At 41.2% G+C, this 27,931-nt stretch overlaps 2 protein-coding genes across 3 annotated transcripts in view; both read right to left on the bottom strand.

Annotated features, from left to right (window-relative positions):
* Positions 1–5,098: 5,098 nt before the first annotated feature.
* LOC307028192 (uncharacterized protein) lies at positions 5,099–17,971 on the bottom strand. The gene is made up of 2 exons (XM_079663008.1): positions 17,454–17,971; positions 5,099–6,176 (listed from the first exon to the last, which is right to left on the bottom strand). Exons 1-2 carry the CDS (start codon positions 17,595–17,597, stop codon positions 5,394–5,396), a joined length of 927 nt encoding a protein of 308 aa, XP_079519134.1. The 5' UTR covers positions 17,598–17,971; the 3' UTR covers positions 5,099–5,393.
* Positions 17,972–25,410: 7,439 nt separating this feature from the next.
* LOC307028186 (uncharacterized protein) overlaps positions 25,411–27,931 on the bottom strand; it is a 54,936-nt gene continuing 52,415 nt past the window's right edge. For both annotated transcript variants that reach the window (XM_079663001.1, XM_079663000.1), the window contains one exon: positions 25,411–27,188. In XM_079663001.1, coding sequence (XP_079519127.1) covers positions 26,163–27,188 — 1,026 coding nt within the window. In that variant the 3' untranslated portion in view covers positions 25,411–26,162. The remainder of the gene's footprint in view (positions 27,189–27,931) is intronic.

The following is a 27,931-nucleotide window of genomic DNA, read 5'->3' as shown; positions in this document are numbered from 1 at the left end:
TCAGATTCCCGTGTTTTACTTTCAGAACCGTGTGCAGTGTTTGCAGAAAGGGCCATGTTGAAGTGACATTTGGGTGCAGAGCCGAAAATGTGTTTAGAGTTTTGGAGCTATGGTTTTGCTGTTTTGAGTGCTAGTTTAAAGTTGACCTATCATGCTATACTTGAATAATAGAGTGTAGGACCATACCTATATAAGGCATATTTATACTTTTTATTTTTCAAAATGCCAAACAGATCATGTATTTTAGCCATTCCTCATTTCGCTCAATTTAACACTGTCTTTGCATCACGGGCTGATTCTGTGAGAACAGCACCATCTATAGGCCTGGCATATGTACTACAGCGTATCCAGCTTTAGAACGGCAATGTCCGTGGTTGTCTCCTCTTGATTGGTGGAGTTGGCCCAATAGCCGTAGCGCCACTTCTGTGACGTCATAGAAGTGTTCAAATCTGGATCAGTCTGTATCAGATCCGTTGCAGCCCCTTTTAAAGAGATTTGGGCAATGAGGAAAATAGAGAGGGTTGTGTTTTCTGACACTTGGTGAGTTCTCTGGAACACCGTGGACACATATTCATGTATAAAAGACGTACAAAAGTGCATTTTGCATGATAGCTCACCTTTAAATAAGTGTGCTTTATGAGACATTTTAGTGTGTCAATACGTCAATACCTGAAAAAAACCCAGCAGAGGGCGCCAAACCTCTGTCTCATCAACCAGCTCTGACTGAGAGATTCAAGGCAATCCCTACTGCCTTATTATACTTACAGAGGTGGAGAAATACTCAGATCTTGTACTTGAGTAAAAGTAGAAGTACTCAGAAAAGTATTATATGAAAAGTAATTGTGCAGATTGGCCCATTTCAGAATAATATATATGATATGTTTTATAATGATTGATCATTAAAGTGTTCTCAAAGCTGGTAAAGGTGCAGTTTGAATGACTTTGTATACTGCATGGTAGCTTGTGAATTTACTCCAGGTGGAAAGTCTTAACACTTGATTATATTTCACATCATACCACCCATTTACATGACTTTTGAAATATTATTGAATTGTGAGCAAAACAATGCTGTCATCGTTGCCCAACACTAATATTATTTATATATATATAAAATAACGCTGATTTATCCTGGGGCATATCTTTATTTCCGTCGACAATTTATTGAAACAGTTCCCTCCTGTCTTTATTCATTCAAACAAGGGAACGACATGTTTATAATCTGCTGAAAAACACCACAACTATGCAGGGAAGTGAGTCTTTTTTATTTTGGTACAGTCTAATAGTTTAAACAAAAGAGAACAGAATCAAACTGAAAACATCGTAACATTGTATTAACCAAACAGATTATTCGAGAAACTACTCTGCAGATTAATGAACAGTGGAACTACATTCCTTCAATGCAGTTTAACGAGGCTAGCAGTTGAGATATCATATAAAAAAAAAGAAAGAAAGAATAACAAGGCTAAAAGAATGGTTGAGAAACAGCATAGTTAAACGTTTCTTTATAGATCAGGAACCATTACAAACATGAATCACATGAGAAACAGCATCTCTGTGGCCTCATGTTGGCATAGTGTGAACGCTGGTTAGAACATAAAAAACTTTTAGTCAGAGTTCTATTCAGAAAGACTCTTAAAATACAACTACAGCTCTCAGGGCATCAGGAGGAGGAAACAGCTAGCTTGGCTCTCATAGTTCAAAAACTATGCGGTGTGGATTCGCACGTGGACTTTAAGACTGATACTTTAAGAAAAAGTTTTCCCATACTCTTCACACCAGTACGCTTTCTCACCATTTTGAATACGGTGATGGACTGTGAGTTCACCTGATGTAGTGAATGTTTTCCCGTACTCTTCACAGCTGTACGGGTTTTCTCCAGTATGAATATGCAGGTGGCGCTTTACATTTCTAGATGTTGTAAAGGATTTGTCACATTGCTGACAGCTGTGACATCTCTCTCTTCCTTTCGGTTTCTAGAACAGACGGAGAGAGAAAGAGAGAAAGTACATCGGAAAACCATACATCTACAGTTGTAGGAGCCAATTAACATCTGTGGGTATAAAGGTAGGAACCTATGTTTGTTGGTGAGAGGTTCCGCCGGAAGGTCCATACAGTGTTTCCCCTAGGATGGAGTGATAGCAGCGGTGCTAGGGCACGTGGGCCCAGCATCATGTGAGCGCGGAGCGTGGAATTTTTGAGTGTGTGTGCGCGTGCAAAGTTCGTCCCGCCTATTTGTTTCTATGCGTCTGCCAGCACAAGAAAGGCTCTTGAGCCGAGGCCTAGTACCTATAGCCAATTTACTGCCCTAGGCGAGATTTTATATGTAAAGAATAAATGAAAAATCTCTACAAAAGATAAATACACTACAAAAACAGAAACTTATTGACCCGGGAAGATTTTTTTGAACATTTTAAAGTAAAATGCTTCAATCTGGTGCACTTTGAGCACACAATTACTAGAAGCCTGATCTAGGGGGCACAACTCTAAAACGGCCATATGAAAAAGATCGGTTTACATTTTAATAATCAAATAAGCATATGAACATAACCAATAACCTACCATAGCCAATAAAAAATACATGTAACTTATTTTAGTTGTTCATTCATATCTTATTTTACCTAGTTAACATTTATTTATGCATATTTTTGTATCTCTCCAACTTTAAACAATATTTTTGGATTATTATCCTATAGTATACAGGACTGTCTCAGAAAATTAGAATATTGTGATAAAGTTCTTTATTTTCTGTAATGCAATTTAAAAAAAAAAAAATGTCATACATTCTGGATTCATTACAAATCAACTGAAATATTGCAAGCCTTTTATTATTTTAATATTGCTGATTATGGCATACAGCTTAAGAAAACTCAAATATCCTATCTCTAAATATTAGAATATCATGAAAAAGTATACTAGTAGGGTGTTCAACGAATCACTTGAATCGTCTAATTAACTCGAAACACCTGCAAGGGTTTCCTGAGCCTTGAAAAACACTCAGCTTGGTTCAGTAAACTAAATCACAAGTATGGGGAAGACTGCTGATCTGACTGCTGTCCAGAGGACCGTCATTGACACCCTCCATCAGGAGGGTAAGACACAAAAAGAAATGTCTCAAAGAGCAAGCTGTTCACAGAGTGCAGTTTCAAAGCACATCCACAAAAAGTCTGTTGGAAGGGGGAAATGTGGCAGGAAACGCTGCACAACCAAGAGAGATGACCGCAGCCTTAACAGCATTGTGAAGAAGAGTCGCTTCCAGAATTTGGGGGAGCTTCAAAGACAGTGGACTGAAGCTGGAGTCCAGGTATCAAAAGTCACTGTTCACAGACGTGTCCGGGAAATGGGCTACAATAGCCGTATTCCCATGGTCAAGCCACTTCTGAACTCAAGACAACGGAAGAGGCGTCTGACTTGGGCTAAGGAAAAGAAGCACTGGACAGTTGCACAGTGGTCCAAAGTCCTCTTTTCAGACGAAAGCAAGTTTTGTATTTCATTTGGAAGTCAAGGCGCCAGAGTCTGGAGAAAGGCTGGAGAGGAGCAAAATCCAAGTTGCTTGAAATCCAGTGTGAAGTTCCCACAGTCAGCGATGGTTTGGGGAGCCATGTCAGCTGCTGGTGTTGGTCCACTGTGTTTCATCAAGCCCAGAGTAAATGCAGCTGTGTACCAAGAGATTTTAGAGCACTACATGCTTCCGTCTGCTGAAAAGCTCTATGGAGATGAGGAATTCATTTTCCAGCATGATCTGGCACCTGCCCACAGTGCCAAAACCACCAGTAACTGGTGTACTGACCATGGCATTACTGTCCTCGATTGGCCTGCAAATTCCCCTGACCTGAACCCCATAGAGAATATGTGGGGTATTGTGAAGAAGAAGCTGAAAGACACCAGACCCAACAATGCTAATGAGCTAAAGGCCGCTATTGAAGCATCCTGGGCATCCATAACACCTCAGCAATGCCACAGGCTGATCGCCTCCATGCCACGCCGCATTGATGCAGTAATCCGTGCAAAAGGATTCCCAACCAAGTACTGAGTGCATTAATGGACATTTTCAAATGTTTGATTGTGTTTTGCTGTTATAAATCTTTTTTTTTTACTTGGTCTGAGGAACTATTCTAATTTTTTGAGATAGGATTTTTGAGTTTTCTTAAGCTGTATGCCATAATCAGCAATATTAAAATAATAAAAGGCTTGCAATATTTCAGTTGATTTGTAATGAATCCAGAATGTATGACATTTTTGTTTTTTTAATTGCATTACAGAAAATAAAGAACTTTATCACAATATTCTAATTTTCTGAGACAGTCCTGTACATTGCAATGATTTCAAACCTGTTTGTATTTATCCTAATAATTATAAAGGAGTGACTTGGAAATATGTGTTTACATAATTTGTGGTCAAAACGTTTGAGACCCAGGTCTCTCAGTCTGACAGGAGAGCTCTCCTCCACCCTGGTTGTAGAAATATCTACTTCTTGTATCAGTTAGCGCAGCTAGCACCAGATTCTAATAGCAACAGCGCCGGTACCGGTGCGCCCTCTCTCTCTCTCCCTCGCTCTCTCTCTCGCTCACACTTTGGCTGTGAGCTGCGGGCACCTGATAAGCCAACATCCCCCACTTTTATCACTTACAGCGCCCATCGTACAGGGCAAATGAAAAGTGCAAACGGGGGTGAAAAGGGCGTTACATTTACTTAATTATGAATGTTGTTACATCAAGGCCGAAAATTAGGATGAGCGCCAACGGTCAAAAATGTTTTTTCCCTCCCAGATCTACCAGCGCAGCCCTCCCCAGATCTGGCGCCCTAGGCGACCGGAAATCGGCCCTGCCTAGTACATACAGTGGCAATGTCTCAAGATTTAGCAAAAATAAACCTTCATTGAACATACAGTAACACAAATACTACAAATCCACATAGCAAACAATCAAAAATGTTAAAGGGTCGCCACTTATTATTATTTTAATACAAAAAAACTAAGTAAAAAAAAATATATATATATTTTTTTGTTGGGTATCTGGCTGGCGTCTCCTAGCAGCGGCGCACATATTTCTGCAGCGGCGCTGCTCCGCCACTATTTGTATATAGGGGAAACACTGAACAGCATAGTAAAACATTTCTTTATAGATCAGGAACCATTACAAACATGAATTAAATTGGGAGAAACAGCATCTCTGTGGCCTTGTGTTGGCATAATGTGAACGCTGGTTAGAACATAAACAACTGTTAGTGAGACTTCAATTCAGAAAGACTATTACAATATAACTACAGCTCTCAGGACATTAGGAGGAGGAAACAGCTAGCTTGGCTCTCATAGTTCAAAACAATGCAGTGTGGATTTGCTCGTGGAGTTTAAGGTGAATATTTTGAGAAAAAATGTTCCCACACTCTTAAAACCACTATGGTTTTTCTCCTGTGTGAACACGATGATGGATTTTGAGTTCACCTGATGTTCTGAACATTTTTCCACACTCTTCACACCAGTACGGTTTCTCCCCTGTGTGAACACGATGATGTGTTTTGAGAGCACCTGATGTTCTGAACATTTTTCCACACTCTTCACACCAGTACGGTTTCTCTCCTGTGTGAACACGATAATGGACTTTGAGTTCACCTGATGCTCTGAACATTTTCCCACACTCTTCACACCAATACGGTTTTTCTCCAGTGTGAATACTATGATGTATTTTGAGAGCATCTGATCTAGAGAATGTTTTCCCACACTCTTCACAGCTGTATGGGTTTTCTCCCGTGTGAATACGTTGATGTTTTTTGAGAGTATCTGATCGAGTGAATGTTTTCCCACACTGTTCACAGCTGTACGGTTTTTCTCCAGTGTGAATACGTTGATGTGATTTGAGATGACCTGATGTAGTGAATGTGTTCCCACACTGTTCACAGCTATACGGTTTTTCTTGAGTGTGAATAAGTTGATGTGTTTTGAGAGCACCTGATTGAGTGAATGTTTTCCCACACTTTTCACAGCTGTACGGTTTTTCTCCCGTATGAATACGTTGATGTTTTTTGAGAGCATCTGAGGTAGTGAATGTTTTCCCACACTCTTCACAGCTGTTCTTTTTTTCTCCCGTATGAATAAGCAGGTGGCTCTTTAAATGTCCAGATATTGTAAAGGATTTGTCACATTGCTGACAGCTGTGACGTCTCTCTCTACCTTTCGGTTTCTAGAAGAGACGGACAGAGAAAGAGAGAAAGTCAATCTAAAAAGCATAAATACATACAGTTAACACAATAAAAACTCACTTAATACAAACCTTCAGTTAACAAAATACTACTTTTGCTAACTGTGTTTATTATATTTGTATTATATTTGATACAGTAATACAGCAACATTCTAACCAAAGTAAATACCAGAGGTGGGGGAATCGAGTCACATTACTTGAGTCACATGAATTGACTCGAGTCGCATATTTTTGGACTTGAGACTTGATGACAGATGACTCGAAAGGATTTATTTGCATTTGTATTGTATGAAGCCACAAAAGGTCAATGAAAAAGAAAGAGAGAGAGAGCAAGTATCTTGTTCGGAGGAGAATATTACCGGTGCGCCAAGTAGGAAGTGGAGCGCACAGGAGACAACCGTTTAATTGCAGACTGTAGGGGAAATATTTTCCAAGGCCCATAACTTTGACCCAGTTTATCAGTTCATACTGTCCTGACTGAGCACACGCACGTGTAACCTTGGCTGCTGTGCTCTCAGTGTTTTGTCTCCCTGTTCCTGCCTGTTGGTGTCAGCTGATAGGTGTTATCATTATTATTCTTGTTATGCACAATGTTGACTATTCTCTCTGAACTAGGTAAATACATGGGTCTGGGGCAGAGTTCTTCAGAATTGACGTGGCAACTCTACCGTGAAGACAGAACCTCTGACTCTTTGACTTATTTTGTGAATTCTCCGGCCGAAGCTCCTAAATAAAACATCATTGTTTGACATCAAAGCTCCTGCTCTCCCAGTGTCTCCTTCCTGAGTCGGTGACTCCTCCTGCATTGCTACACAGAAGTTTCCCCCACACAGACTGTTATGTTTATGTGGGGAAATAGCAGTGCATACATTATTTGAGATATATTTCGAACTCGGACTTCATTTTAAGGACATTTCTTCCAGGGGTGTAGAGCCATTTGTTTAAGCACCGGATCGGCAAAACAGGAGTCTGTGAACCAGTCTGCCTTGATCTATGAATTCATGTCCTTGACTCTCACAGTATCTGCTGCCCACAGCTGTTTTATAGAATTAAAACCTCATTCACTTCATGAAATCTCTGCAGCACCAGGAGGCAGTAACGTGTAACTCAGCAGAATCTGAGAAGAGCAGCACGAGCTGCAAAGAGCTGTGCCTTTTACTGTTTACTTCACCTTCATTACAACAGCTAAAGAGCGACTGCAGGCTGCTACGTTGTGGGGATTTTAAGACCGCGGAGTCTACTCATGTGAAGCCTCGAAATTTCTCCAAACGAAGTACGCCGGGCTCGATAGAATTCCAAGCATGCTGGACATTGGAACAGTACTTTGGCGGCACTCGATGACGTAGTATGCTCGAAATAGTGGGTCTGGCTCCGCTCTGTGTGTTTTCGGTGTGTTTGTGTCTGTCCAACAACGGCATTTATTTTTTATAATTACCATGAACATTAATTTGCACACAACTGACCAACTCCATAGGGGGCAGAAAATATTTAGTCAGCCACCAATTGTGCAAGTTCTCCCACTTAAAAAGATGAGGGGCCTGTACTTTTCATCCTAGGTACACTTCAACTATGAGAGACAAAATGAGAAAAAAAAAATCCAGAAAATCACAAACGTTTTCTGTAAGTCTTCACAAGGTTTTCACTGTTGTTGGTATTTTGGCCCATTCCTCCATGCAGATCTCCTCTCTAGCAGTGATGTTTTGGGGCTGTCGCTGGGCAACACAGACTTTCAACTCCCTCCAAAGATTTTCTATGGGGTTGAGATCTGTATAAATATAAAAATAAAGTGAAGGAACAGCAAACCGAGCGCTAACGGATATTAGAAGCTGTTTCTAAAACAAGGAAAGGGAGAGATCCCTCCTGTCAGACTGAGAGAGATAACTACAGCTCAGTGAGGTAAGGGACTCTCTTGAGTGTTTAGATAGTTAACTTTAGTCTAGTTATCTCAGTGGGTCTCAAACGGTTTGGTCACCATGTATGAGAATAAATGAAAAACAGTGATGAAAAACGATATGATAGTAAAACAACAGTACAGTTTAAAAGGGGAGTGATTAGTAAAATATCCATAAAGAAAAAGAAAATCTGTTTACAGTTCTGTTTCATATCGATGTTGAGAGATGTATCCATAGATCTCTCCATGTTGCTCTCAAAGTGCACCAGATTGATGAATTTTAATAAAAATCTTCTCGGGGGAGCATGCCCCCCCAAGACGAGGTGAGGTTCGGCCCCGCCCCATAAAATATCATTTGACCTCTGCTTAAACCTAGGCCTATATGCCATGTTATATGGTGGGAGCTGATTCTCAAGCCTTCATTGTAACCCCTAGATTCCACCGGGTCCATCTGCGGCGCGTTACGGCTGCGCCGCGGTGCTCGCGGCGATCGCGGCCACTCTAGTCAATGGGTGCTATTCCACCACACGCGGCGCGTTACGGCTCAGAAGCGTCCCAGAAGCACCTCGGCGCAGGGCTCCTCTAAAATTAGGATGAATCCTATTTTTGAAGTGGTGCAGCCGTAACGTAAGGTCGGGCAGGCAGGAAGTGGAACGTTCAGAGCATATATACACTGAACAAAAATATAAATGCAACACTTTTGTTTTTGCTCCCATTTTTCATGAGATGAACTCAAAGATCTAAAACATTTTCTATATACACAAAATAACAATTTTTCTCAAATATTGTTCACAAATCTGAAAAAATCTGTGATAGTGAGCACTTCTCCTTTGCCGAGATAATCCATCCCACCTCACAGGTGTGGCATATCAAGATGCTGATTGGACAGCATGATTATTGCACAGGTGTGCCTTAGGCTGGCCACAATAAAAGGCCACTCTGAAAGGTTCAGTTTTGCTCTATTGGGGGGGTCTGGGGGGGTCCGAAAACCCTAGGGTTAAACCCTAAGGGTGTGTACCGAAGTGTACCGAACGAATATAATGTTAAACGTAATAAATTGAGAACGTGAACAACTTTTTGGAAGTAATCTCAGGTGCTGCGTCGCAGCATTCAGAGTAATTTGCTCACATTGGGTTCAACGGGTCATAGAGCGAGCAAGTCATTTCATTGGACTAGAGAGCTGGTCACAGGGATGCGTTCAAATTTAGTCAGTAATTTGAGGAACTGTCGAAATGGCGAACGCAGATAAAGTTGAGCTAAAAAATCCCCCAGCATCATTGAAGTCTCCGGTTTGGGAACATTTTGGTTTCGCAGTTACGTACAAGAATAACGGACAAAGACAGGCGGACCGAACCAACGCTGTTTGTCGGCATTGTTCAACTAAAATTGGTTACGCGGCTGGCAATACATCAAACGTGCACACTCATTTGAAAAGGCATCACCCGAACGTGAATATCACCGGTACCAAAACAAAAAAGACTCAAGTGTAAACCCAACTCCCACTAGCATTTAAGCCTCCACCATTCGCAAAAAGTTCAGACCGAGCCAAAGCGTTTACAAATGCCAAATATCCTTATGTTGCCATGTTAGCAAAGCGCTACCTGGCTGTATCTGCTATCTCTGTCCCTGGCGAGAGGGTGTTCTCCACAGCAGGAGACATTGTTAGTGCCAGCAGATCTGCCCTTTCGGCAAGCAATGAGGACAAGTTCCTTTGTCTTTAAAAAAAAAAACATGAAAATACAATGACAAGCAAGTCCTAATGTCAAACTGGCTGCTTAGGTACTAGTACAGTACAGTTCAAATACCAATTATTTCAGTTCATCGAAATGCTGCACCTTAATGTTTATTTTATTATATTTTGTATTTATTTGAGTGAATACATTATTCAAAGTTTAATAATAATACAAAATATATATATATATTTTGTGACAATCTTTTCTGCTGTACCGAAAACGTACCGAACCGAACTGTGACCTAAAAACCGAGGTACGTACCGAACCGAAATGTTTGTGAACCCAGTGCATGACATTAAGGATTTTGGGAGATGGCCCTGTGGGCTATCTAAGCTAATTTACAGATGGCCCTGAGCCCAATAGAGATTGCCCTGAAAAATGCGCGCGGACGAAATGGCACGAAGGGTTTGGGGGGCCTCCCCCTAGAAAATTTAGATTTTTGCAGGTCTTAGATGTTGTTTGGTGCATTCTCTAGACTGAATTATAAGATGAACCACCACAATATTATATTGTACAATTTCAATTTTATTCTTCATTTTACTTGTTTGTTTGTTCTTGTTTGTGTTAGCTCGCTTGCATGCCCTGCATAGCTATAAGAAATACTTAAGTTGTTGGTCAAGACACTTTCCATCTGATGAAGGCAAATGCCTTCCCAGATGTAAAAAAGTAGAAACATTACATTCCGTTATAACTGCCAAAACAAACATTATTTACACTATTATGGCCCCTGTTAAAAATGTTTGTAATGTTATCTACTGTAAGTTTGTCGAACGAATGCCTCCTCATCCGGAAGCTGACTGAGCAGACCCGAGCAGCAGTCGAGAGGAACCGAGCGCATCCGCGAAGCACACAAATGGCCCCGGGCCATCGGGCAGTCCTTAATGTCGTGCCCTGGAACCGTTACACCCCTAATATATATACACACACACAAAATAATTTTGCAGACCCTATCCATCCGTAGTCTTTCAGGTAGGAAGGGAAATGCCAGCGTTCTCCTCCGGTTTACAGGCACTGTGTAAATTATATATATAGAATAATTATGATGATGAATGCATTTTTTTACCACTAAAATGCAGCAACACATCTTTGATTCATGTCGTTTATAACCGGGATATTACAATTATTATATAACTTTGTCTGTACAAAGTAGCCTTTCCAGGAAATATGCCCAAATCAACCAAAACTGCGAGCTGGCAGGCAAGACGCTCCGCTTCTGTAACGCGCCAGGCAGCGCCATATAGAGAGAAGAGTTGCGAAAACGGAGGTCCAAAATGCTTGATCGTCACCTGGTTCAGGGAGACTCAATAGTTCCCCGGAAGTTCGTGGCGGGACATTTGAATCACGATTTGAATGCATTAATACCAGGATAGAAATGCAATTTTTGGTAATTAGTGGTGAATAAAGGTTTAGATTTGCAATATTTATACAACATATCGATAAGTGTATGTATTAGTGTTGTCACGATACCAACATTTTGGTTTAGATACCGATACCAAGTCAAGAATTGCGATTCCGATTCTTTTTCGATACTTTTCTTAAAAAAAGGGAAACAGTCTTAAATGTAATTATTGTGCTTTATTTCACACCAGAACCATAACACAAACTTTTAAATAATGAGAACAATAAACAAAATAAATGACAAGAATTTGTGTTAAATACAATTAAGCATCATCTCAAACAACTTTTTTGTTTTATAAAATATAATTTTTTTATATTTTATTAACAGTAATATAAATAATTATTGACAAAATGTATATTGCAGATGTTAGCCACATTGGTAAATTAGCTAAAAAGATAGTATTAGATAGTTATTGCCATTAATTGCCTCGTCAAACTACAAAAACGTTTGTTTGTCACAAAATAAATTACACTCGTTTGACTTAGATTTGAGGGCATGGGCTTGAGCATGATGTAATTGTGTTATCTATCACATTCGCTAACTTGTCGGTCTTTAAAATCTTTAAACAGCTCTGGATGCCGGTCGGCGAGGTGCTTAGCCAAGTTTGATGTGTTGGCTCCCTTGGTTTGCAGGGATCTAAAACATGTCTTACAGACAGGCCTCGTGGTGTCCGTAGGCTTGCCCTCACTGTCAGAGATATAGCTCAAATACTTCCAAATTTTGCTTCTGGCGTCTTTGTTGTCTACAAGCTGAGGCGCAGCGGCAGTTGCACTCCCACTTGCAGCCATGCTTCTCGTTTAGTTTTCTCACATGCTCTGGCAGCTAGCGCGTGGACGAGAGAGGGGAGGGACTTAGAACGTGCTTGAAAGGGGCGGGACTGCAGGCACGGCTGCAGTGCAGGGAGTGGAAGCAGAGCGCTGAACACACACGGCTCTTTCTCACCGGAGTACTTTTCCCGTTCATTCTTAAAGTACCGATACTAATGAAACGGAGGAATCGTACCGTGGTGAATAATGTCAATCACCACAATAGATACGTTATTTTCCCCTGTGCAATTCTCCATTTATTCAACAGTAACACATAATTATCCTTGTGTTTATTTATTTGTTTGATTAATAAACACAAGTTGGAGTCCATCAGGACTGAGGGTCGGAGCAGCTCATTTGCTTTACAGAATATTACACCCGGAAGTAAGTATTCTCTCCGCTTCGCTTGACAAACCCTGTGATAGTCCTCAAGCTCTGTGATTGGAGAGTGTGCTCCGAGGGTTACGCCGAGTGCCGAACAGCACTTGAAATGGGATGGAACCACGGCAGACTGTCCAAAACTGGATTTGAACGGGTCCAAACCCCATCCCATTCAACATAGTTAACATTGCTGGAGGTATTTATGTAGTATCCTATCCATGTGAATATTCACATGGATAGGATACTAAATACATTTGCACACATCTTGTGTCCATATCTTTCTGTTTTTGTGGTCATGCCACACCGTGCACGTGCATGCATACGTGAGTCATGGTGAGATATCTAGATTAAGAGGTTTCTTGTTCTTTGCACAGCATGAAAGAAAGGCGAAATGAATGGGCTGTGATTTTAGTTTTTTTAAGCAGAGGTTGAGTTCAATCATTTGCACGGCCCTCGGAGGATGTTGTAAAAAATTGAAAGGAAAAAGGTTCCCCACCCCTGCTTTAAATAATAATAAAAACCCTTGATTTATAACTTAACATCTCTGTCTCCTACTGATCTGAGTATATTATAAATAATAGCCAGTTAATTGAAGCATTATAGCACAGGCCTTTGTCAGATGGTATATTACAGTTTTTTTCTGCTTCGAATAGTTCTCTCTTTTTTCACCATACCTGTGTTTGCATCAATGTAATTAGGGATGTCCCGATCACCTTTTTTTGCTCCCGATCCGATTCCGATAATTTGATTTTGACAATTTGCCGATACCGATTTTTCCCGATCCGATCTTTATGCAATGCATTAAGAGGGAAAAAAGCATTCAAGTTGTCCCTTAAGGTTATTTTTTTTATTTAAATTGGATATTCTATCCAACATGGATATAGCTTCTTTCTTTCACAGCAGCATTGGATCAGTTCAGTTGTGCAGCATTGGATCAAAACAAAATAAAGCTTATCAGTACTCGTTAGCTTACTGCTACAATTAGACACTGCGCCCACTCTGTTGCCAGATTTGAGAGAAATAAGCAGGTCTATGAAAACAAGCCCCAAAGAAGCAACACATACATGATGTTGTGTAATTTGAAACCAAAACTAAGGCCTCAGGATGACTTTAAGACTTGAACATGGTCATTTTTGTTTTTTAACATTGAATACAAAATTTAAAAAAGTATTTAATAAAAAATAAATAAAACTTTAAAAAATCCCGATCTCCGATTTTTTTCTCCCGATTCCGATCTTTTGAAAATCACGTGATCGGCTCCGATCCCCGATCACGTGATCGGATCGGGACATCTCTAACTGTAACCAATGAGCACCTGCATGTGTATGAGAATGGTCCTGACACCATTTCAGCCCAGATTTACAAACTCCTGGCAGGACAAGCTCGAGCTCACTTCTCGCACTGAATTTAAAAAAAGCAAGTGAGGGACTGGAATATAAGAGGGAAAGAAAGAGAAACTTTAAAACTGTTCAATTGTTATGATGTGTAAAGACTGATATTGTTCTATAATCGTCTGAAACAGTTAAAGAGCAACTTCCAGGTTAAAGACACCTGTGAATAAATGTGTAGGAAAATGATGAATACACTAGATTTTCAAAAACATATACAGCAATATACACTACAGTGACATCTGGCGTAGTTTTTGTAAGAAATGTTCACTTCCACATAAAAAAGCCTCGGCACGTGACCTCCCGCGTGTTACGTAACATGGGGGAAACAAGGGGGAGAGCGGCCGGTATAACGTATTAATAAACATGGATCCCAATGCTAGTTTCGACAAAGAAGACACAGAAGAAGTTGAACATGAATATTCGAATGCATATGACGGACCACAACCTTATAATTATGAGCCTGCTAGGCGTCCAAGAGACCAGGAGCAGCCAAGGATTAGAAGAAATAACGGCCATCGGAGAGAAATGGAGCTGTGGTGTGAGGAGAACCAGTGGAGAACTGGGCAGCTATCTTGGTGAGTGACCGGCGTTAGCTACAGAATGTTAGCTAACGTCACATCACAACATTGTGAAGTTAGCTATCATATATCAGGCTATAACTAAAGTAGCATTGATAATATACAGGGATGCAAACACACGTATGGTGAAAAAAGAGAGAACTATTCGAAGCAGAAAAAAAACAGCGTAATATACCATCTGACAAAGGCCTGCGCTATAATGCTTCAATTAACTGGCTATTCTTTATAATATACTCTGATCAATAGGAGACAGAGATGTTAAGTTATAAATCAAGGGTTTTTATTATTATTTAAAGCAGGGGTGGGGAACCTTTTTCCTTTCAATTTTTACAACATCCTCCGAGGGCCGTACAAATTATTGAACTGCTTAAAAAAACAAAAATCACAGCCCATTAATTTGGCCTTTCTTTCATGCTGTGCAAAGAAAAAGCAACCTCTTAATCCAGATATCTTGCCATGACTCGCGCATGCACGCACGCACGTGCATGGTTGTGGCAGAAAGATATGGACACAAGATGTGTGCAAATGTATAGTATCCTATCCATGTGAACATGATTTAAGTGGGGGGGACCTAACCTCCTCTAGTGGGGTCTCGGGAAGATTTTTTTTTAAATATTGAAGTTAAAAGCATCAATCTGGTGCACTTTGAGAGCAACATGAAGAGATCTATGGATACATCTCAACACCCATTTGAAACAGAACTGTAAGCAGATTTTTTTTTGGGGATATTTTACAAATCACTCCCCTTTTAAACTCTATTCTTGTTATTTTTAACAACTTTTTTGTTACTGTCATATAGTATTTTATACCTGTTTTTCATTTAGACTCTAATGTCTCATTAATAATTATAATGATCATATCAAGGTGTGCCTAACCTCACTGAGCTGAGGTTATTTGAGCCTCTCAGGAGAGAGCTCTCTTCCACCTGGTTGTAGAAAAGCTCTTTAAATTCGTTAGCATAGCTAGCTAACCAGATGCTAATAACAACAGATCGCCACTGTGCTTACAACTAAAGAAAGCCACGCAAACACTGCGGTGTGTACGGCTCCTTATGGGTACTGCAATATTTGAAGAGCTGGAGCGGCGTTCCGGTGCTCTCCGTCAGCACTCTAGTCTACACTCCTTTCCGACGAGACGTATACCACGTGAAGACACGTTACTCTCGTGTTGTGTTCAAGGAACCTGCCCTTGGCCAGGAAAAACAGGCACTCGCTTGTTTAATTATTTTGCGGTCTAGATTTCTTCTTCTTTTTTGAAGTGAAAAGTTGTCCGTTAGTCGGACTGACGGACGGACGGACCCCCCCCCACCCCCAAAACGAAAACTCTTCGGTTCTCCGCGAATTACACAAGTCACCCAAATCAGCGTTAAAAAAGCGGGAGGCGCCGAAAAGCGACTAATTTGCATCACTGAATATAGTAACGTTACTGGCAGGACTGTTGATACTGATCCATAACAGAAACTAATGCGCAAGTATCAGCCGTATCTCGCGTTACCTAATGCAACTCCACACTACGGTGCTGTGTACCGGAGGAGAGACGCGAGATACGGCTGATACTTGACGATCTGGCGGAGAAAGGTTTTGGAGCCTCCGTTGATATGCCGTTGTAAATGACTTGATGGAAAGCAGGTGTGTAGTCGGGGAGGGTGCACAGCTGATTGCAGCAGGTGAGTGGAGGTTGAGCCGGGAGCCAGGAGTGACAGCCACCACGCACACACAAACAACACAGACAGGGGGAAACAAACAAACACAAAGGAGACGGCTGGAGCAGTACAGCCACCACAGCGTTACCTAATGCAACTCCACACTACGTCTTACGGTGCCGTGTACCGGAGGGGAGAGAGATAGAGCAGCGAAGGGGGGGGGGGGGGGGGGGGGAGAGATGTAATACGGTTTCCCGATAAAGCTGTGGAGAGTATGTGCTGCAGGGAGGTGGATGCACAACGCACCTAGGAACGAACGCTAGCTCCGGTCCTTTTTACTGTGGACTCGATGTCGTGACAGGCTGGTATTTGTGCAACCTGCACAAACACAATACTGCACCATGATTACAAACTGTGAAATACAATGTAAAACTACCGAAAAATACCAGCTCACTAAAACACAACCGCTCAACTCAACTACTAACTATACCCGCGGTCAGAGAGCGGAGATGTTTACCCTTTGTGATGTAATATGACGCGTTTGACGTATGACCTTAAAAAAAAGCCGTTTTTAAGAGCAGAGCTCCAAATTGCTCCTTTCCCTCTGAATTCCTGCCCTTATGTTTCGTAAAACATATCAAATCCTAGATTCACTTTTTTAATTGTAATTTTCAAACAAGTTTAAGCATAAATGTAGAAAAAAAAAAAAACTGCAAGATGCTCTTTAAGTCATGATGTGAAACGGTTAACAAAGAAAAAGGGAAAGTCAAGCTGCTGCTACACTTTATTTTATTTATCTAAAATTAAGCACTTTTAAGATGAACATATTTTCAAAGGGTATTTTATTTATTTTCTCTATTTTGTTTTTAAATGCAGCCCGAGAGGAACATTACACATATCCACAGTATTTACTGTATATCTGTATAGTTCGATGTTAATGGACAATAAATATTGTTGTTTATGAATTGTACTTTCTTTATTTAATTGGCAGTCAGTTGTTGATTACATGCAGACGTTGATAAAGCTACAGGCTACTTCAATATATATCACACTAATTCATAAAGCAACTTAGACATTTTGATGTTCCGGACCTTTGCATGGGGACATTTTCTCTAACTGGATCTCGTTGAATTTTAGTTGAATACCCCTGCAGTAGAACATTCCACTGTAGCGACCGGTACATTAATGGGAAACCCTACCTGTTTGAACACCCTTTATGAAACGTCAAGCTACCCCACAGCACCCCCAAAAGAAAATCTCGTTTCCAGGTCCAGGAAACGGCCCTGGTATTGACACTGTTTTAATACCACTTCAAACACTGTTTTTAACACTATTTTAATACTGTTTTTACCCCTGGCAGAAGCAGCTAGCTCCCATCAGCTCCTGCTAGCTCTCGTTAGCTCCCAATAGCCCCCGTTAGCTCTCGGTGCTAACTCACCTGAACGAAGGTTGTTTTCCCGTATCCTGCCATCCCGGTGTCTTCCCTTGGTGTCCCGGTGTCTTGTCCCGGTGTCCCGGTGTCTCCTAAGGCCACTAAACCCTCCCGGTTCTCAAGTAAATCCTCCGGAGCTGCGGAGGCCATGATGTCTGATGTTGTGGTGAACTGCCGCAAAGACACTAGTACTGTCGCAAAATGTGGGGTGGCGGAGTATGTGAAATGAAAAACTAAAAACACTTCTCGGGGAATATAAAGAGAGCTGCATTGTGGCAGGACAGTTTGTCTCTTCCTGCCACAGTCTGAGGGAACCGGAATGAGCAGATACACCAGGTCTCACATCTTAACCCTCCGGTATCACTGTGGACGTTTTTGTCCATATGGGTCATTTTTCACTTTTCATTTTGCAATAACTTTGGTTGTGTTGGTGCAAATGGCCTGATTTTTTGTAACAAGGTTATTTTCTCGATCTATTTTGGAATTCCAATTTCAATTTTTCAAATCGGTCTTTAATTCACTGTGTAACAAATCGACTACGCAAATTAGTCATTCGAGACAACAATGTCCACTGCAAAATACTTTGATAAAAACATTATATTAAAAGGTTTTTTTCACAACTTTTTTGGGTTCAATCTTTAAAGCAACTTCCGCCCTAATAGAAAATACCAAAAATGGAATCATTTTCAGGATTTTAACCCTTTAAATGCCATTTTGAAAACATGAAACCGCTGGTTTTTTTTCATGATGAAAACAGAGAAAATGAGTTATTTTCCAAAAAATACATATCTGGGGACTGGCTCTTTTTTTTTTATCACAGTCTTGGATATGTCAAAGATTAGCAGCAAAATTGATTTTTTTGCATTATTAGTTTTTGCACAAAATCAGATTGAACAAAAAAGTTACATATTAGTCATTCGGGACAAAAATGTCCAGTTCCAAAAACTGCTCTAAAATGACAACAGATTCATATTTTTAAAAACTTTTTGGGGTTAAATCTTTCTATCAACTTCAGTCCTGATCAAACATACCCAATGTTAATTGTGTTCAGGATTTTAACCCTTGAACTGCCAGTTTGAAAACATGAATTTGCGTTTTCTATGAAAAACATGCAAAAAAAGGCAGTTATTTTCCATATAATGAATGTTGGGGGGGTCGGCTTTTTTTATTTTTTATCACAGTCTTGGATATGTCAAAGATTAGCAACAACATTTATTTTGGTGGATTATTAGTTTTTGCACAGAATCAGATTAAACATAAAAACTCACACATTAGCCACTCGTGTCCCATCCACTCCCATTATAACCACATCTTTTGATCCCTCCGACATACCGGTATAAAATCATGCATTTTGTAATGTCAGGGTTTTATATTGGAGGAAAATAGTTGAATTTGTCCTTTTTATTCTATATGACCAGATGTGACATTTTACCAGGGTTAGGTTTGGCAAAGCTCAAAAAGAAAACTCAAGAGGGATGAGTTATCGTTATTACAACGTGACTTCACTATTATTTAACAACTCTTTTTATTGGGTTCTTTTATTTGGGGTTAAGAACATTGTCAGAATAAGTGAGAAGTGAATTTAACTTCTGTTAGACAGCTATCATACTGAATAAATATTTACTGTGAATGTATGCAAAAATGTATACCATATGGCTGTAAGAACCCAATGAAAAGAGTTGTTAATTAATAGTGGAGTCACGTTGTAATAACAACGAGGAGTCTTTTTTTTTCTTTTACATGGTGTAGTCCTAAACGATAGCTGGGGATTCTGGGTAGTGTAGTGTCTTCTGCCATCCTTTACTCCGAAAAAATATTTGTTTCTCCGAATCGAAGGGGGAAAATACAAAAGCATTGCACACAATTTAAACCAATCAATGTTGTGTAATTAACAAGGATAATCTGGTGTTTTTTAGTCGATGAGTAGTGCAGATATCACTGTAAAATCAATCGACAGTAAGGGGAATACTTACTTCCGGGTGTACAATTCTCCGTTATCCAATGGGAATGGACGCTAACATTGCCTTTAAGGGCAGCCGACACAAACGAATGCCGTGCTTCCATGAGCGTCAAATCCTGCCGCAGATGGGAATACATTGCAATCAGTTGAAAGCTATTTGCGTCCCTTTATGAAGCTGAAGGAGCCTAGGAGCGTAACAACTGCACGCCTCGGGACCCTGACCAAACGTTGCTCCTGGACGATTATGGAGTGAGAGTGTGTTGCTCACAGCTCCTCATATCTGTTCAGAAAATAGACAAAAGTTAAACAAGTACAAACCACAGACTGTCTGTGTCATGGCGAATAGAGTCGCTGGTTTATTTATGTCTGTAGGCTGTTGTTGTGAGTGTGGACGGTCGGAGCATTTAGAGCGTTAGCTTAGCCAATCTCCATTTAGACAACACGCATTTTAAAAAGTTTTTCGCCTGCCGTCTGTCTGCAGACTTGTCAAAGCATTAATTCATAGTTTTTACTAACCGGTATCATTATGTTGTTACTTCGGCATCATTTTGAAACGTGTATTACAATTAAATCACGGTCAAATATGTTCATCTTGTTGTAGTTGTAGCCCCCTTGCCAGCGATTCTCTCTCTAGTTTAGCATACTCAGCCTGGTTGTTCCTGGTCCTAGAACCACAATTTTATGGGGTCAGAAAAACTGTGAATTAGGACCCGCTAGCCGGTACTAGGCAAAGTGGAAACGCAACAAAAAGTGGGCCCCGCTCGGCTCGGCACGCTTAAAGTGAGCTCCGCGCTGCAGTGGAAACGCGCCATTATTGAGTTTCAAAACAAATGAATAACGACTCTATATAATAATATAATAATAAAAAACAGAGCCTCTCTTTTCCTCCCCCTCTTCTGAGAGCCCAGCATCTGATCTCTGAGCAGGAGAGGTGGGGAGAGGCGGGGCTATTGCGTCATCGTTATCAGGACATGATCGTATAGTCGTAAACACGGAGCCGTTTGCCCCCCCCCCAGAGCGTTTTGTTTGCAGATCTACCCACCTAGGGACCCGTTATCGTTATCTGCTTTTCCGTGTCTATCTGATAGAGAACTGTACCAGATACGACCGTTATCGTCCTCGTGTGGCTGCAGCTTTAATCAGATCAGGTTTTCCCCAGAATGCTGTCCAATTATTTACGAAGCCCACATCATTTGCTGGGCACCAACAAGACAACCAGTGCTGAAATGATGACATGCGGCTATACATGTCGTCATTGATCAGATTGGGGAAGGGACCAGAGAAAATGACGGTGTCCGACATTGTTTTAGCATATCTACACATCGATGCCACATTAACTTTGGTGCATTCTGATTGGGGCAAACGAACATCTTTACCACCGACGTGAATAACAATCCTACTGTATTTATGTTTATTTTTAGCCAGCAGTTTAAGATGCGCCTCAACGTCGCCCGCTCTGGTCCCCGGAATGCATGTGACTGTGGAGGCTTCGGCCTCTAAATTCACATATCTCAGGATAGAGCTACCAATAACCAGAGTTGGCTTCTCAGCAGGTGTCTCGCTGAGTTGGGAAAATCTGCTAGATAAGTGAGCGGGTTGGTGGGGACCTGCGGGTCTCGCGTTATGCCCCTTCTGAACAGTCACCCAGTCTCCCGGCTGCTCGGGAGTTGCCGGAGTACGGCTAGTAAGAGCTACCTCTTGCCGGTCTGCAACGACTAACATGGGTTTTGCTGTAGCTGAGTTACTTTAGAAAATGTGGAGCCGGGCAACCTAGCATCTGTACTACATTTAACAGAAGTAGGCCTATCGGTACCAGTAAAGGAGGTAGGGAAGTAACCAAACATGAGACAGATAGAGCAGGAAATAGCACCAGAGGGTGGGGAAGGAGCCATGGCTAGCTATCAAGCTAAAGTAGCTACCGTTAGCAAACCCAAAAGAAGTGTAACCAACTGTGGAGTTACAGTCGCTAAGAGAAGGAGAGTTGTGAGTGCTTAAGCTGTAGTAACGTGTGATTACAACGTCAGGTAGCTGCCGTGATCAAGAGTTTTAAAACGATCGATTAAGTTAAGATAATATAAGCAGGGTTCGAGTTACGTGGGAGCTGAGCTCCCATAAGGAGGGGCCTGAGCTCCCACAAGGAGGGGCCTGAGCTCCCACAAGGAGGGGCCTGAGCTCCCACGGACCCAGTGAAATCAAACATCTGTGGGGGTCGCTAATATCCATTACCAATAACCTTATTTTGATCACAAATAATGCATTTTTCAATGTAATGAGTATTATTTACGTTAACGAGGTAAATAGGCAAACAAAACACTGTTTTCCAAAAGAACTACGCATCGTATTCTCTCTTGAATGACAATATGCCTGCACTTCACCTATAAGGTGCGCAATGAAATATTGCGCAATCTATGCCTATGAGGCTGTGAACGTGCTACGCGCGCCTGAAGAATGAACCGTTATATCAACAGACATTCAAATATATTGACAAGATACAAACTACGAGTACCGTAGGCTAGCAGACGATTACCATGCCGCCCAAAAAAAGGCCACTGCCGCCGACGGGGTCTACAAGCCTGGCTAGTTTTGCAAAATGCACCTGCTAGCGTGACAGCTAGCACTAACCTTGCTGCTATGGAGGATGCTGTCTTTGGTAAGGTAAGGTGTGTGTGTGTGTGTGTGTGTGTGTGTGTGTGTGTGTGTGTGTGTGTGTGTGTGTGTGTGTGTGTGTGTGTGTGTGTGTGTGTGTGTGTGTGGGTGACCACGTAATTAGCAGGGAAGTCAGTCTCTCTCTCTCTCTCGTTTTATCTGTGAGAGCTCATTTTTGAATTTTCTTTAATTTGTATAGCTCTTACGTTGTTATTGATTGTGTACGAGTTCATGTGTTTGAGCATGCGCAGTCTGTCCTGAAGTTGTGGAGAGAGTAAAACGTAATAAACGGAGGCGCTGTTTGTGACGCTCCACGAGTTCCTGAATTTTTGTGAATTTGTAATTATCTTTGAAGCCCTAACACTTCAGACACTAATTGTATACTCGTAAGGGTGTGCAATATATACCATCAGTTGGAGTCTGCACCTCCAAGGTGCGCAATACATTATTGCGCAATCTATGCCTGTGAATGTGTGCGTGCGCGCCTGCACGTGCATGCGTTAGTTTTAAAGACCCCCATAGAGCTCAGTTTATAACTCGAACCCTGAATATAAGCTATCAGCAGCATAACAGACACACAGGATAGCCCGGAGGTGACAACAACAACCGGAAGTGACAACACGCTTACGGCCCGTCCACACTATAGCTTCAAAAAAAGCTTGGAGCTGGGCGTGTCTGAAGCTGGGGGATTTTATTCGAGCACCGCGACCAACAACCAATCAGATGAATGTCCCGCCCCTGGCATACAAAGCAAAAAACCCCGGGGATTTAATGCGAGCAATATATATATATACAGTGGGGCAAAAAAGTATTTAGTCAGCCACCAATTGTGCAAGTTCTCCCACTTAAAAAGATGAGAGAGGCCTGTAATTTTCCTCCTAGGTACACTTCAACTATGAGAGACAAAATGAGAGAAGAAAAAATGCAGAAAATCACATTGTCTGATTTTTAAAGAATTTATTTGCAAATTATGGTTGAAAATAAGTATTTGGTCACCTAAAAAACAAGATGTCTGTCTCTCACAGACCTGTAACTTCTTCTTTAAGAGCCTCCTCTGTCCTCCACTTGTTAACTGTATTAATGGCACCTGTTTGAACTCGTTATCAGTATAAAAGACTACCTGTCCACAACCTCAAACAGTCACACTCCAAACTCCACTATGGCCAAGACCAAAGAGCTGTCAAAGGACACCAGAAACAAAATTGTAGACCTGCACCAGGCTGGGAAGACTTAATCTGCAATAGGTAAGCAGCTTGGTGTGAAGAAATCAACTGTGGGAGCAATTATTAGAAAATGGAAGACATACAAGACCAATGATAATCTCGCTCGATCTGGGGCTCCACGCAAGATCTCACCCCGTGGGGTCAAAATCATCACAAGAACAGTGAGCAAAGATCCCAGAACCACACGGGGGGACCTAGTCAATGACCTGCAGAGAGCTGGGACCAAAGTAACAAAGGCTACCATCAGTAACACACTGCGCCGCCAGGGACTCAAATCCTGCAGTGCCAGACGTGTCCCCCTGCTTAAGCCAGTACATGTCCAGGCCCGTCTGAAGTTTGCTAGAGAGTATTTAGATGATCCAGAAGAGGATTGGGAGAATGTCATATGGTCAGATGAAACCAAAATAGAACCTTTTGGTAAAAACTCAACTAGACGTGTTTGGAGGAGAAAGAATGCTGAGTTGCACCATAACTACTGTGAAACATGGGGGTGGAAACATCATGCTTTGGGGCTTTTTTTCTGCAAAGGGACCAGGACGACTGATCCGTGTAAAGGAAAGAACGAATGGGGCCATGTATCGTGAGATTTTAAGTGACAACCTCCTTCCATCAGCAAGGGCATTGAAGATGAAACGTGGCTGGGTCTTTCAGCATGACAATGATCCCAAACACACCGCCCGGGCAACGAAGGAGTGGCCTCGTAAGAAGCATTTCAAGGTCCTGGAGTGGCCTAGGCAGTCTCCAGATCTCAACCCCATAGAAAATCTTTGGAGGGAGTTGAAAGTCTGTGTTGCCCAGCGACAGCCCCAAAACATCACTGCTCTAGGTCTGCATGGAGGAATGGGCCAAAATGCCAGCAACAGTGTGAAAACCTTGTGAAGACTCACAGAAAACGTTTGACCTCTGTCATTGCCAACAAAGGGTATGTAACAAAGTATTGAGATGAACTTTTGTTATTGACCAAATACTTATTTTCAACCATAATTTGCAAATAAATTCTTTAAAAATCAGACAATGCGATTTTCTGGATTTTCTTTTCTCATTTTGTCTCTCATAGTTGAGGTATACCTAGGATGAAAATTACAGGCCTCTCTCATCTTTTTAAGTGGGAGAACTTGCACAACTGGTGGCTGACTAAATACTTTTTTGCCCCACTGTATATATAAACTCCCCAAACAGGCGAAAACCTACCAGTTTCACCCACTGTCTCTGCCACCTCCCTCCATGCCTGGTTCCTCCGGTTTGTATCCCAGTAAATAGTTCTGGTCGTAAAGAACTGGGTGATTTGCTACTGTAATTTCTCGCTTGGAATATGAGGAAATGAACTGCGGTCTGGCTCTCCCAGCTTGCATGCGGTTTGATTGGCTAGCGCTTGAACTGTCAGATTAGCATAAACGGGATTTGATTGGCAGACGCTGGCTACTCCGGCGTCTCCGGCTTCAGAAGTTGAACATTGTTCAACTTTTGCAGCCTGAAATGCCAGGAAAGCTCCGCTCTGCTACCCACAATTCAGTTCGACGAAAAGCGAGGCAACGTGACCCCATTCAAAGTGAATGGGCAGACGCGTTGGAAACCGTTTTTGAAGCTGTCGAAGCTGTAGTGTGGATGGGCCGTTACCGCAACAGTGAGGGTCCGTCCCTCGCAATACTGAGGGTCCGTGTAGGAGACCGAGTCACTGGGTTAAGGAATAGTTTTTTATTTCAATTCCAATCTTGTTCATGAAGAATATGTTTCTCTGTTGTCCACGTTTATATAGCATAAAACAACACCATAAGAGCACGGTGCAGAGTCTCCAGATGAGTATACTGTAGCCCGTCGTTCTTATCATACATCCATGTAGTCCGCTGTATAGAGATCTGTAGTTTACCCACAGCAGACGCACATTTATGACGTCCAGTAGCGCATCATAAATACGTCGGATATTGAAAGTGCAGTCGGATTCTCAAAGCACTGCAGTCTTCCATGTCCTTTAGAATTCTCCTATCCACTATTCCTTAACCCAGTGACGTTTCACACAGAGGTCAAGGAATAGTGGATAGGAAAAGACGATAGGAGCTGATTTTAGGACAATTCAACTGCAACCCAGAACAGACTGCTCACTCAACAGGAACTATCAGAAACATCCCAACAGAAGTTTAAAGTCACAACATTTTATTAACCAAACAAATTATTTGAGAAACTAGTCGGCAGATTAATGAACAGTTAAACTAAATTCCTTCAATGCAGCTTAACGAGGCTAGCAGTTTAACCCTGGAGATATAATATTTAGTATATTGAATAACAAGGCTATAAGAAAACTATGGTTGAAACACAGCATAGTAAAACATTTCTTCATAGTTCAATAAACAACAAGAAAATCCCCTCAGATTGAATTTAATTTAATTGAAACTAAATAAAAAATTAATATAAGATAAAACCCCTCCTATATTACAAATAAAACAATATAAAAGTAGGTAAATAATAAAGACTAGAAGACCATTTAAAGTGGGGGGTTGCTAATAAAAAGCTAATCTAAAAAGATGTGTCTTTAGCTGGCGTTTAAAAATGTCCACTGAGCCTCTCTGATATTTCCTTGTGTTACACAGTTTGGGAGCTTAGTGGATAAAAACGGCCTCAACCATTTTATTTTGGGGGACTTTAGGGATATTTAAAAAGCTGAGGAGGACCTCGGGGCTTGTCCAGGGACATAAAACAAGACTGACTCAGGGAATTGAAGTCTGTTAGTCAGACTTCAATTGAGAAAGACTCTTAAAATATAACTATACAGCTCTCAGGACTTCAGGAGGATGAAACAGCTAGCTTGGGTCTCATAGTTGTTAATGCAGTGTGGATTTGCTTGTGGAGGTGAATACTTTGAAAAAATGTTTTCCCACACTCTTGAAACCACTATGGTTTCTCTCCTGTGTGAACACATTGGAGATTACCTGATTCAGAGAACGTAGTCCCACACTCTTCACACCAATACGTTCTTTCTCCAGTGTGGATACGATGATGTGTTTTGAGATTACTTGATGTGGTGAATGTTTTCCCACACTCTTCACACCAGTACGGTTTCTCTCCTGTGTGAATACGGTGATGTGTTTTGAGACTACTTGATGTGGTGAATGTTTTCCCACACTCTTCACAGCTGTACGGTTTTTCTCCCGTGTGACAACGTTCATGTGTTTTGAGAGCACTTGATTGAGTGAATGTTTTCCCACACTCTTCACACCAGTACGGTTTCTCTCCTGTGTGAACAAGGTGATGGTATTTGAGAGCAGTCGATGTAGTGAACGTATTCCCACACTCTTCACAGCTGTACGGTTGTTCTCCCGTGTGAATACGTTGATGTGTTTTGAGATGATGTGATCTAGTGAAACTAGTCCCACACTCTTCACACCCGTACGGTTTCTCTCCCGTGTGTATACGAAGATGTGATTTGAGAGCACCTGATTGAGTGAACGTTTTCCCACACTCTTCACAGTTGTACGGTTTTTCTCCTGTGTGAATACGTTGATGTGTTTTGAGTTGATGTGATCTAGTGAAAGTTGTCCCACACTCTTCACAGCTGTACGGTTTTTCTCCCGTGTGTATACGTATATGTGATTTGAGAGCACCTGATTGAGTGAACTTTTTCCCACACTCTTCACAGCTGTAGGGTTTTTCTCCTGTGTGAATATGTTGATGTGTTTTGAGTTGATGTAATGTAGTGAAACTTGTCGCACACTCTTCACAGCTGTATGGTTTTTCTCCTGTGTGAATAAATTGATGTTTTTTGAGACTACCTGATGTACTGAAAGTTTTTCCACACTCTTCACAGCTGTATGGTTTTCCTCCTGTATGAATACGCAGGTGGCTCTTTAAAGTTCCAGATGTTGTAAAGGATTTGTCACATTTCTGACAGCTGTGACGTCTCTCTCTTCCTTTCAGTTTCTAGAACAGACGGACAGAGAAAAAGAGAAATTAAGTCTAAAAAGCATAAATACATATAAAGTTAACACTAGGGTTGGGTACCAACATCCGGTTCCCATTTGTGTAGCACATTGGCAGGGTTGGGAAGCAAAACTTAGTTCCAAGTAAGAACAAAATAACAATTGTCCGGGACCGGGATAATTCAATAGCTTTATTAACATGACCATAGTTACATATAGTCACAAACCACCGATTTGTGAGGTTAAATTTGTGAGGTTAAATCAAGGACAAACCGGCTGAAAAACAGTTTCTACCCCAGAGCCATACGAGAACTGAACACCGTCAAACGCTGAACTAGCACACACACAGTTACAACTTGCAACTGCACTACTTTTTAATAGTTTTATAAATGTATTAACTGATCAACATCGGAGATGCAAAATATCATCCCTGTGTTTTTTATATTGTAAACTGTATTTAAATTATGTGCGGGCATGTATGCATGTTGATATGGATGTGTTTATATATTTATATAGATATATATTTATTCGTTTTATGTGGAAATGCACTGCGAGTATCACTTTTTTAAATGTTGTTGTACCTGGTGCGATGACAATAAAGGAATTATATTCTATAATATATATCACTCAGTATGACAGGCCTACATTACTCTATTTGTATGCTTTAGTTGAGTAGATATCTACAAACAAAGAGTCTATATTTTTCTAAAATCATTTAGTGCTTCACATAATAAAATACACAAC

The sequence above is a fragment of the Notothenia rossii genome (assembly GCF_949606895.1).
Source record: "Notothenia rossii genome assembly, chromosome: 2".
Lineage (NCBI taxonomy): Eukaryota > Metazoa > Chordata > Actinopteri > Perciformes > Nototheniidae > Notothenia > Notothenia rossii.
This window is presented reverse-complemented; position numbering and strand designations above follow the sequence as displayed.